The 13,268-nt window shown below is 37.9% G+C and overlaps 1 protein-coding gene across 1 annotated transcript in view; it reads right to left on the bottom strand.

Annotated features, from left to right (window-relative positions):
* Nucleotides 1-13,268, bottom strand: part of LOC124802705 (ubiquitin carboxyl-terminal hydrolase 20) — a 185,593-nt gene that overhangs the window by 48,517 nt on the left and 123,808 nt on the right. Inside the window, exon 14 of the mRNA XM_047263658.1 lies at nt 10,761-10,887. Coding sequence (XP_047119614.1) covers nt 10,761-10,887 — 127 coding nt within the window. The remainder of the gene's footprint in view (nt 1-10,760; nt 10,888-13,268) is intronic.

Raw genomic sequence — 13,268 nt, 5'->3', positions numbered from 1 at the left:
TTTCCCACACTTGAATTGATCTCATTGATTGAAATCATTTTGACATGATATTTTGATGTTCCATCTAGCTGCCATCTTCAGATGCAAAGCTGAATAGCTGAGAAGTCAGAGAAGTTATCCCTATATGGGCAACACAATGCCCATGGTATGTATGCCACAAGCCATCAGTGCTGTCCCTTAACAGAGTGTAAATGCAGAACCACCAGTACTGGATGATGATAGGAGCAATATATTGCTATCAAGACAAGTGACAATAAACCTGATACTATACGTTAAAACGGGATACCAAGTCTTGCTTAAACGTTTTTTAAATCTTCCATTTTCTGAAGGTACACATCTGGCATAAGGAAGAAAGTCAACTATTTTACACTTGTCAAAACACACACACACACACACACACACACACACACACACATTTAATATAGGCAACTCACATCCTGAAATAAATGATTCACATTCCCTACACTACATGGTTATATTCTCAGCACTTGGTGTGGTCATTCTGCATCACTGCTTCTCTTGGTTGGTTGTTTGGGGAAGGAGACCAGACAGCGAGGTCGTCGGTCTCATCGGATTAGGGAAGGACGGGGAAGGAAGTCGGCCGTGCCCTTTGAAAGGAACCATCCCGGCATTTGCCTGGAGCGATTTAGGGAAATCACGGAAAACCTAAATCAGGATGGCTGGATGCAGGATTGAACTGTCGTCCTCCCAATCACTGCTTCTCTCCCTGGCCCCTAGTCCCAGATTGGTAATGATTTCATGACAATTCAGCTTCAAATGGTACCTACTATATACAGCCTGAATAGTTCAAAGTAGTGAAAATTGGCATTTATACAGGAGGATATAACAAAAGTGAAGATTTAATCAATATAATAAAAGTGAAGATTAAATCAGAGGTCTGCTTAATTTCAAACATAAAATAGTTAAGAAAATGGAACATTGTTGCCTTAATGTAGTTACACTTGATGATTGTAATGATCCTACTACCGGTATGTGGATCTTATTGTGCTGATGCCTGGAGTTTACTAGTGTTAAGTATTTTGAAAATGTACAGAAAGGAAGTGAAAGTAAAATTATTTACTAAGTACCTTTGCTGGATTTATACCTCTTTATATGTGTATTGCCCCCACCCCCCCCCCACCCCCCAGTGAATATACAGATTGATCAGAAATAAGTATACAGTGTGATGAAGTAGACTGAGAACATATCACAAAAACACACACAAACTTTCTTTATTGGCTGGCCCCAGTATGTGCTATAATTCACGCTGTATTGTTTGAAATAGCCACAAAAGGAGCAAATATACCAGACAGTGTTAATATCATCTGGTCTTCTACCTCATTCCTTCTACTGTTGCCGGAGCTTCTTATTCTGAATATACAATGCAGAGGAGTCGATTGTTCTAATTTCTGTTTATAATATCCAGCACCAAGCACCCCCAAGATTCCATACGGGATTAAATATGGACTATCAGTGCATAGTCCCTCAATTCTCTATTTTTGCAAAGAATCCTCTATAAACAATGACCTGATCTGATTTCATAAGTAAGGAAAAAATCATCCTCCTCTATCATTAGGAAAGTCTTAGTACCAGCTGACAATGCTATGGAGATTCTTCTGTATAAATATCAATTTTGAATTTTTTGCTTTTTCTTCATATTTTGCTTATTACACAAGTTAAGTAAAAGTAATTGTCTTGCATATTCTCTTTATTAACCCTCCATCAGTTATACTGTTTTAACTGGCTTATTTTCACTTTCCATTGTTATTAGTCAGCTCCTCGGATTATTGGCATCTGTTATTTGTTGGGACAATGCTCCTCTTGCCGCCTGCTCCTTCCCACCCTTTTGCTGCAGGTACTTTTCTGCACATAAACAGCGTAGTAGTATGTGCCTGGCTCTTCTACGGAATGCAACGCACAATTGGTGGAGCGTTAAGAAATGTTTGCTTTCTTTAGTTATTGTTGTTGTTGTTGTCTTCAGTGTTGAGACTGGTTTGATGCAGCTCTCCATGCTACTCTATCCTGTGCAAGCTTCTTCATCTCCCAGTACTTACTGCAACCTACATTCTTCTGAATCTGCTTAGTGTATTCATCTACGATTTTTACCCTCCACGCTGCCCTCCAATGCTAAATTTGTGATCCCTTGATGCCTCCGAACATGTCCTACCAACCGGTCCCTTCTTCTGGTCAAGTTGTGCCACAAACTCCTCCCCAATTCTATTCAATACCTCCTCATTACTTATTTGATCTACCCATCTAATCTTCAGCATTCTTCTGTAGCACCACATTTCGAAAGCTTCTATTATCTTCTTGTTCAAACTATTTTTCGTCCATGTTTCACTTCCATACATGGCTACACTCCATACAAATACTTTCAGAAACGACTTCCTGACACTTAAATCAATACCGTTATACGCAAACACAAGAAGTAAACATAATGTATTATGGTACTAACTTCCTTTTAAATGTCGTTCTACAACAAACAGTATAACTTTTAGTGGTGTTATTGCAGTACATGCTTGTTGAAGTGTGGTTTGGTACTTAACAGTAATACTTGAATTTGTTAATCATATTACTGACTGAATTTTGTGTAACATACTTGCATATGTATTATGTTATGTTGAACATAAAATTGAAGTAAATCTTGATTATTGAAATAAAACAGTGATAAATCAGGTGATCAGTTAACTGTGTGAACCATTAAATGTGCCGAAGTGAGACCTCTGTTCAAGAAAGGGTCGAGGGAAGATATGGGAAACTACCGCCCTATTTCTATTCTCCCAATCCTGTCAAAAGTGTTAGAGAAAGTAGCTGCAAATAAGATCAAAAATTTTATCGTAAAAAATGATATTATTGTAAGTAACCAATTTGGATTCCAACAAGGAAAAAACACACTGGATGCAGTAAATAACTTTACTGAGAAGATAAGCAAATCATTGGATCAGAGGAGTAAAGTTGCAGGTATCTTCTGTGATCTTTCAAAAGCATTTGACTCGGTGAACCACGATTTGCTTATCTACAAATTAAACAAATATGGGGTTAAGGACAAAGCTCTGAAATGGCTCACATCATACTTGCACAACAGAAAGCAAAGGGTATGTGTCACATCAAATGCAGTGAATTGTTACTCTAAATGGAGTACAGTATCACAAGGTGTGCCTCAAGGCTCCATTTTGGGGCCAATCCTGTTCCTATTCTATGTAAATGACTTGCCCATAAATATAAATTCCCCGTCAGTTCTGTTTGCGGATGATACTTCTGTTTTAACTGAAGATGATGCAGAAAAAATACAGAGCTCCATTGTGAGCACAATGGGTACTCTAGAAAACTGGTTCCAGTTAAATGGCTTGATACTGAACATTGCAAAAACCAATATGGTACATTTCAAAACCAAACATTTGAAATGTGTGGATCTTAAAATACATCACCACAATCATCCTATGGAAGAAATTAACACAGTCAAATTCCTAAATGTGGACAACAACTGAAACTGGAGTACACATATTGAGTTCCTATCAAATAAACTAAGCAGCTTTGCATTTGCAAGCAAATACTAGCAAACTCTACTGACATGAGTACACGATAAATAGCATATCATAGTTATTTTGAATCTGTCATTAGGTATGGTATCATTTTCTGGGGAAATTCAAGTAGTGTATCTCGAATACTGAAACTGCAAAAGAAAATTATAAGATACATGTGTAGTGCACAACAAACAGAATCTTGTCACCCATTATTTCGGAACCCGCAAATCCTAACAGTTCCCTCCATATACATTTATGAAATTATAATCTTTGTACACAGCAGACAAAAATTATTTGAGGAAAATCATTTTAACCACACATACAACACAAGAAATAAAAATAATCTTATGTTACTCACACACCATTTGAAATTATATACACGAACTCCACAGTATATGGTGATGACAATACATAACAAGCTAATCGGCAAAATTATATTTAATATGAAGCCAGAGAGTCTAAAAATAAGGCTACAACAGATTCTGTGGGAGAAATGCTACTATTCAGTAGAAGACTTCATAGAGGATGACATGATAATTGGAGCAAGGGGTAATTAATTGTTAGTCTTTTATTGTATGTGTAACAAAATTGTATTATTATTATGATACCATTTGTTAAAATCAGTTGTTGTAATTAATTGTTAGTTTTTTATTGTATGTGTATTTTTATATTGTATTATTGTTATGGTACCATTTGTTAAAACAGGTGTTGTATGAATATGGTAAAACTTTACCAAAATTTTGATGTGTCTCCTGTACCTGAATCAAATGATTTAGATTATGTACGTTATGAGGCTAATAAACCACAATTCACAATTAACAATCAACAAAAAATGTATCTATTTTAATTTCAATAAAAGTTCTGTTAAATTGCCTGTAATGTCCTCTTGCTGGCTATAATCAATGATGAGGTTAAATGACATCTCCTGTGGATTTGCATTTTTTTAATTTCAGTGCAACAAAGAAAGGTGTATATAATCACACTGCACTTTCATTCTATGGAGGATTTCATTCATTATGCCTTCATTCTGCCCAAGATATATGGGCAACTATGACACCTATCACTAATGGAGCCATAATTTCTGCAACGCCTCTGCATTTTCTTGGAGATGTTCTGCCACCCATTGTCCATTCTTCTAACCCCAAATACCAATGATATTATTTTATAAAACTGTCACATAACCATTCAAATTTTAATTGTTCTTCTGAGATTATGATCTGAACTACTTTCATTGAAGAAGAAATGTAACTTCATTTTCTCCCATACAGCTCAAGGGTCCTCAGAAAAAGTTTGAATTATTAAGGGTTCGATTCAACAATATTTTGACTGATAGAGAGAGAGAGAGAGAGAGAGAGAGAGAGAGAGAGAGAGAGAGAGAGAGAGAGAGAGAACCATCAAAGCGTAGGAGTAAGGCTGCCCTCTCAAAAAATAAAGTTTTTTGAAAAATTACTGTCATATCAATAACATTAGTATTTGTTTACAAAATACAAACTAGGCTCCAAAAATGTTTATTTTTATCTCATTTATTAATTTTTATTTATTTTAACATTTCAAATGAAATGACTATACAAATTTCTGGAAAAACATATGACAACTATAATTTTAATTTGCAAATAAATCCGTGATCTTTTTCTGTTTCTACCTACAGAGCGGTTGGTGAAGCACATTTCCGATTGTGACCAAAGCCGAAAAGACACCATCAGCTACTTCTGTTCTAAGAATGTACATGCATAATATTTCCAACGATGACTTTGCCTCTTTTGGAGTCACAGACAGAACTGACTCTGCTTCTACTCTGTCACTGTCTCCCTTCTTATCGTCCAGAACAACCAATATTTCAAAGTCAGTAAGGGCACCACAGAATTCCACATGATTGTCAAAATGTATGAAATCATCAACTGGTACTTTCTCTCCTAAGTCAGAAAAAAGGCCCCAGGTACTTGGGAACACAAGTCAATTTTTTCCCTCTCCAGCTGCCACAGTTGATTCTGTGGCTTCACGATGAATCCGCATTTCTTGAAACAGTACAGAATTGTTGCCAGAGTATTGTATTTCCATGGTTTATCAGCCATGTTTATTGTTGTCAAGGCAGTTAAGCTGGGCCTCTGACCATCTTCAATATTATCCAACACCATCATCACAGCTTTGTAATATAAATTTTAAAATTCTGAATTATTCCCTGGTCAAGGAGATGTAATTTCAATGTGGTGTTCACAAGGAAAAAATGAAGTTTCGCATTATCCAAAGGTGGTGAGTTATTGTGAACCGCAAATAGTCCAGAATAAGCAGGACTTTTCACTTCTGTTTTTTCATGTCTTTGTCCAGGCCCAACAGCCACTCCCTGAACAACTCTATTCACTGTAGAGGAAAGAGACAGGAAATAATCTGATACCCTTGCAACATATAGGGTTAGCAGTTTTTGCTATCAAAAGAGGTTCCAGTGTCTGAGACCTGTCTATGTTCACAGCAAGCAACAATGTTACTCTTTTTTGCTGTGTTTACCATTACGACATTTTTCTTCTTTAAAAGACAGTGAGCGATCAGGAAGACACTTGACAGAAGGAAGACACTTGACAGAAAATCATGTCTTCACTATTTAACACATTATGTGGATCGTAATTTGCTAGTAGGCTCTGTGGTTCATTCTTCAATGCTGAACAAACTGTCACCAATTGCACTTTCTGCATGTACCATAAAAATGTTTAGATTAATAGCTAACTGCAGTCACATACTAAAGATATGATTTGTTACAGGCAAGTTTATTTGCTAAAAACCACAGTAATAACCAGGCATATCTTGAGAAGGTATCAACCACACATGATGATTGCATTTTTGTACACTAACAGCTAGTTACCGAAGTGGAACATTTTCACAACATATAAAAACTAGCTAGTTGATTAATGAGTCACAACTTGAGTTAGACATTTTACAAAAATAGATGGTAGTTGCAATTATAGACCTCTGCATCCTGTGAAAAATCACCAGTTGAGCAATGATCAACGTTTCATGCATGGTCAACACTCCATAAGACTGTGACACTGGTGGAATGTAAATACTGCCTTCTCTTCATGCCATCATCATTTGAGTGCTGGCACTGACCACGTAATGAACACTGCTCTTATTAACACTTCTGCAAGTAGTACTGTTGAATATTCGCTGGTGTGGTTCTGACCTGCTAATTGTAGCTCGTAATTGTGAAACAGTGTAATGTTCTGTAGGGGGAGTGCAATACACCCTTCACCGCCAGAAGACAACAGCTAGCAATAAGGACTTACCACGACCAGGACGACCTTGTAAAACAACTAAAAGTGTTGGTAAATACATCAGAATTACCAGTAAGAGAAATAAATTCAAAACAGCGCCCCAAATTCGTGCAGAATTGGTAGAAATGAACATGACAATATCTGTTGCAACAGTAAAAAGGAGTCTGACTGAAGCCAGCTTGAAAGGATGTGTCGCAGCAAGAAAACCCCTTCTAAGGCCCATAATTAAACAGAAGAAACTTGAATGGGATAAAAAACATCATAATTGGACATCAGAAGAGTGGACAAAGGTGTTATTCACTGATGAATCAAAGTTCGAGATTTTTGGAACCAGAAGGAGAATATTTGTTAGCCAATTTGTAGGGGAAAGGGTAGCACAGCAGTGTGTCCTACCTACAGTTAAACACGGTGGAGGTTCTATTATGGTTTGGGTATGTTTTGCTGGAGATAGAGTTGGCGACATTGTGAAAATAGAAGGATGTATGGATCAGAAGCAGTACCACCGCATACTTCAGCATCATTCAATAGGAAATGGATTGCACTTAATAGGGAAAGGGTTCACCTTACAACAAGATAATGACCCAAAACATTGGGCAGCATACTGTACTGTATGAACTACACTGCATCAAAGGAAAAACAGAAAGTACTGAATGATATGGTATGGCCATCCCAAAGCTCCAATTGTAATTCCATTGAAATGGCCTGGGATGAAGTGGAGAGACGTATCAGGGACGTTAATATACCCAAGTAAGGAACATCTCTGGAATATTGTTCAGAATGTGTGGAATCATACACATTCACGATACCTACAAAAACTGATGGACCACATGTTTTGAGCAGGATACTTTGAAGAAAGTAAAATTAAAGACTGTGATTGTATTGTACAAGTGGAAGTTAATATAATTATTTTTTTGTGGGAAATAACGTTTGATTTGTGTTGCAAATCTGAAATACCAGGGTGCATTCAATTAATGAGTGGTAATGTATATATAATAGTGAAACACTGTTAGCAAAAAGGAATGTAGTATTTATGGCTTCTGTACTTATGATTACAAGACTCAAGATCAGAGACAGGAAGGAATAGATCGACAGGGGGTGGGAGGGGATGGACATAGAAAGTGGAAAGGAGGAGATGGGTGGAGAGAGGGGGCAAGACGGAACAGACATAGAAAGGGAGGAGGAGGTGATGGACAAAGAAAGGGGGAGAGAGGAGCAGGAGGAGATAGAGAGGGAGAGAGGGGGAAAGGGAAGGGAGGAGGAGGGGGAAAGAGGGAGAGGGGGGAAGGGAAGGGAGGAGGAGATGGAAAAAGGGAGAGAGGGGAAGGGAAGGGAGGAGGAGATGGAAAGAGGGAGAGAGGGGAAGGGAAGGGGGGAGGAGGATGAGGATATGGACAGAGATGGGGGGTGGGGGTGGGGGGGAGGAGGAGATAAACACAGACAGGGGTGAGAAGGAGATTGGGACGTATATCTACATAAGAAATGTGTGCTTCCTCTGTTCTTTCTTTTCCATTTAACCAGACTGATCCACAGTAACGCATGACCAGGAACAGCTACCGTATTTACTCGAATCCAAGCCGCACCTGAAAAATGAGACTCGAAGTCAAGGGAAAAAAAATTCCCGAATCTAAGCCGCACCTGAAATTTGAGACTCGAAATTCAAGGGGAGAGAAAAGTTTTAGGCCTCACCTCCAAATCGAAACAAAGTTGGTCCATTGTAATATGAGACACAATTTAGGTCGAATGAATGACGATACAGCTACAGTAGTTTGGTTCGAGTCATAAGCTTAGCAGTTAAGCTTTACCAGGTAGCCATTGCTACGCGGCAGGTGCTCCATCCGTATTTATACGGGTACCCTTCCTTTTTCATGTGCTTCGTCAGGTTTGAATCAATTGCTTATTTTTCTTTGATCTGATAAGTGCCGTTCTCTTTGTTATTAGGTGTTTACGTCACTATAAGCTGAAACTGCATTACTGTACTGTGTCATGCATTGTTTGTTGAAATTCTGATAATGAGTATTTACAGCCTGTCGCCGCTCACGGCATGGCTTGCTTTTGTGCGCGCTACCGCCGCTTACAATAAAAAAATGAGAGGAATTGTCTCATTAGTGAAACAATGGCAAGAGACTGCTATTTGTTGTTACTTACACTGCTGCTTTCTTTGATAATGATCAACAAGAACCAAATAATAGACTGCATATGACAGAAGATGTTCTGAATGAGAGTATAGCTAAAATTTTTCTCCGTTTGAAAATCTTTGCAGATGCCTCTTTTGTACATTACATTCTGCACAGAAATTAGAGCCATCTTAGATTTAAAAATCTAGTCAATTGCCGTGCTTCATTTCTGACTGTATCACTATTAGGCATAAGAATAATACGAATATAAACATGACATGATATGTATATTCTTCTGCGTTTGCTGTTATTAGGCAGACAGGATTTAAATGAGATAGCAGCAAACACGAAAGAATACATGGCAAAATGTTTATATTCGTATTACTCTTATGGTGAATAGAATACTGCATGTGATTCTCAATTCATAAAAGTTCCTATTAGCAACCATCTCTTCTCACAGGTAGGAAAAAATTAAAAACGAAGAGTTGGCCATATTGACAAACAACCCAAACAGTCCTGCCAGTCGAATTTTCTTAGTACATTGAAATGCTGCTACATTCTAAGATGAACAGTATGGAATTTGTATTTACTTCATTGGATAATGTATGAAAATGCAGTGGGCGAAACTCAGGGCGGAGAAAAAAAGCTCGGCTTCCACCTTTTTTAAAAATTTATTTACTGGCGCAGAGGTTTTGGCACCAGTATTTATCTTTGTGTCTGCAAAGCATGCCTGTGTAGCGCTACATATATTCGCGGCTGAAGTTAGTCCTGGCGGCAACTACCAACATTTTTCATAACTTCCGCTTACTTTGCACTCTATTCTAAGCTGCAGGCGCTTTTTTGGATTACAAAAACCGGAAAAAAAGTGCAACTTAGATTCTAGTAAATACGGTAGTTATTATGTATACACTTAAATGATCATATACTTCCATTTGGCAACACATCCTTTTTTTTTTTTTTTTTTAAGTGCATTATGTTCCAACAGTTTTATGACTGTAGCATCACAGTCATCATATTTCAAACTACTGGAAAATAAGTGGGCCACATCCACATTCAGAAGGTGTGCAAGTGAGCCTTCCTGAAGAGCCACAGCTGGTAGCAGTGATCGTCAAATGTTTCCAGAGTGTTGCAGCACGAGGAGCCCTGTCCTGTCAGGAAGCTGTGACTGACTGAGCACTCCCTATTCCTGCACAGTTTTTCATGGCAGGGATGATGGAATCTACCTCTGCAGGTGTTCAAGTGCCCTATATCGAGTCACAGACAAATGAGCGAGATGCGGGTATTTATTCTGGCAGAAATGCAGAGCTCTGCTAACAATATGTGAGGGATGTAAACGAAAGAACACTTATGTTCAGTGCAAGCTAAAGGCAATGATATTTTGACAAACTTGCAGAATTATCAAGTAAGATAATATCCAAAGCTGCACATCTAAACTGGAATCAATACCTTTTGAATTTTACAGTACCAAATACTCATCTACCCCACTTAAGAAAATCAACTAGTTTTTTAACTGCTGATAAAAGTACCATAATCCTGAAAGTGAATAGGTTTTCATTAGTCATAATTAGTTATAAATATACTTTACAGAAGTAGACTAAATTGCCTACTTAGATCTGTTAATGTACAACTGATTCATTATATCCGTTCCAGTATGATGGGATTTACAGAAAACCATGCATGAGATGAGTGAGTCAAATGTGCTAGCTAGAGCATATTATCATATTCCTGTGAAAATTATTTGATTTCCAACTTTAACTTACAAATATCAAGAACTATTTAAGAAATTTTAATATAATGTTGTGAGGATATAAACCTTGATAAATAATTATTATCGTAGTGATGCCTGACAGTTGCAGTACCTGAAAATCTTTGATGAGCTGCATGAATTCCTGGAGCTCTTGTTTTATACGCCTCTGTAAAACTTCTTGTTCTTCTTGGCATGTGGCACAAGCACGGAGGAAGTTGCATGCAGGACCACCACCAAACCTGGAATTAAAATATTTAAATTTGCTGAAACCAATAAAAACCAAGAAAGTTAAAAAAATTGTAGCTTTATAACTTACAAGTACTGATGCAGGTTGGGCAGACACGACAATTCAGATCTGAGTATATGAACAAAATTTTTCAAATAACCATATGCAGGATGCACAGTTATGGAACTATAGACATAAAATGGCACCCAGATGAAAGTGTGGGCATTTAAACTAACTTGATACTCCTAATACCTGATGTGCTAAGAGCACAATTACTATAGTGTACGACATGTCAGACGGTGGCCCAATTTTGAGCCTCTTTCACGTATCTCTCTCTATCATCCCCTACTAGCCCATGGGATTTGGTCTTCTCCTGCCTCTTGCAGTGGTTAGCTCTGGAAGTATGTAAATGATTTCTACCAGACTGTAACATGGACATAAACCAGTGGCAATGTAATTGTATTGATTGTTTTTCACAAAAACATATTGTAAGGCCTGACAAGATAGAAAGTTTGTTTGCCTTACTCTCTGTCTCATCACAAGTAGACAATAAGGCAAATCCCCCAACCCTTTGTTCATTTTCTCTTTGTTTGTTTGTGTGTAGGAAGGGGCTTCCAAAATGACACACACTATCGTCAAATTAGTTCAAGATAGTTGTTTCAGCTGAACAGTCAAACTTGGAAAAACTCTGAATTCCTTTCCACTGCTAGCTCCATTAGAAGCAGTTTTTCTGTAATTTTTAACAATAATATAGAGAGGATGGACTGCAACTCACCCCATAGAGGAGGCACTGAGTCACAGACAGGTGCAACGAAAAAGACTGCCAACAAATTTAACATTTTAGCACACTTTTTCATTGTGCTTGTCTGCAACTAAGTGCTCCTCTATGTGGTGAGTGGTAATCTATCCTTTCCATACTGTTGTTGTTATTCCAACCTGTACTTTCCTGCAATTTTTACAGTATAAGGTCAATAATTAAATTTCCTACAGTAGAAGTACAATAACAATATTGATTTGTCAAGGTAATGAACTACACTACAAAAATACGATGGCTATTCAGAAAGCAGGGAACGTTTCCGTCTGATGCCGCTAGCCACGCGCCGATCGCATATATTTTGGTATCTTCATGTTTGGCAGCTCAGTCGGCACCCATCCGTGACAGCGGGAACATCCCTGCGTGTCTGGTTTTTTTGCTACTTGAATTTGAAATGTGCATTGCAATCGAAAATCCCACCAGTTGTGAGGTGCAGTCTGTGATACGGTTTTTGCTGGCAAAAAATCTAAAACCTACAGAAATTTATTGTGAACTGTGCGAAACAATGTAATGAGTGAATGTTCCGTCCAGAAATGATGCATTTGGTTTAAAAATGGCCGAACCAACATTCATGATGAAGAGAAGAGTGGACGCCTGAGCACTGTGACTGACAATCTTGTCACTAAAGTTGATGAAATGATTCATGAAAATCATCACTTCACAATAACGGAGCGTTTGCTTTTTCTTCCACAGGTTTCCTGGACTTTGTTGTTTGAAATTGTCACTCGAAAGTTAGGCTACCACAAATTTTGTGCATGATGGGTGCTTACAGAGCACCATAAAGAACAGCAAATGGGGGCAAAGTTGACATTTCTGGAGACCTACCACAAACATGGTGATTCATTACTGAACCATAACGTAACCGGTGATGAGACTTGGGTGAAACATGTCAATTGCGAGACAAAATTACAGTCCATGGAGTGGGGGCACACAAGGTCCCCCCAAAAACCAAGAAAATGTTTGCAAACGTTGTCAGCAAGGAAGTTGATGGCGACAGTGTTTTGGGATAGACAAGGTGTGCTGCTTATTAATTTTCTCAAACGTGGAGCAATCATAAATTCTGCCTGGTACTGTCAAACTTTGCACAGCGTTAGAAGAGCAGTTCAAAACAAACGCTGAGGAAAGTCAGTCATTCTTCCAGATGTATACAATAACGTGTATTTCTTGTACTTCTCGTAGCACTACAAGTTAGATGAAATGTAATACTGTAAGGCACAATTTTATTACTGTACAGTTAGCAAGAATGAACTTTTATTACTTAAAATACACCTAACCTTTTGTGTGGAATGTTATGAAAGTCTCATCTATTAAAACCAGTTACCTGTGGAGTGTTGTGAAAGACCCATTTCCCTCACAATGGTCAACATCCTTGAAAAGCTGGTTGCAAGAATTTTTGAGGCCTTTACAATCTTTTGCATCATACCACGAATTACTGAGAGGATGTCCCAATCATTTCTTTGTAAATATCAACTGTGTGGCAACATTGGAGGCAAAATGTTGAGTATTTACTGTTAAAATTTGAGTTGAGAAAACAAGAATGTGTAAAATTTAATTTAAATATTCTTTTTCTTTCATCAGTA

This window comes from Schistocerca piceifrons, chromosome 6, assembly GCF_021461385.2.
Source record: "Schistocerca piceifrons isolate TAMUIC-IGC-003096 chromosome 6, iqSchPice1.1, whole genome shotgun sequence".
NCBI classification, from domain to species: Eukaryota; Metazoa; Arthropoda; class Insecta; order Orthoptera; family Acrididae; genus Schistocerca; species Schistocerca piceifrons.
This window is presented reverse-complemented; position numbering and strand designations above follow the sequence as displayed.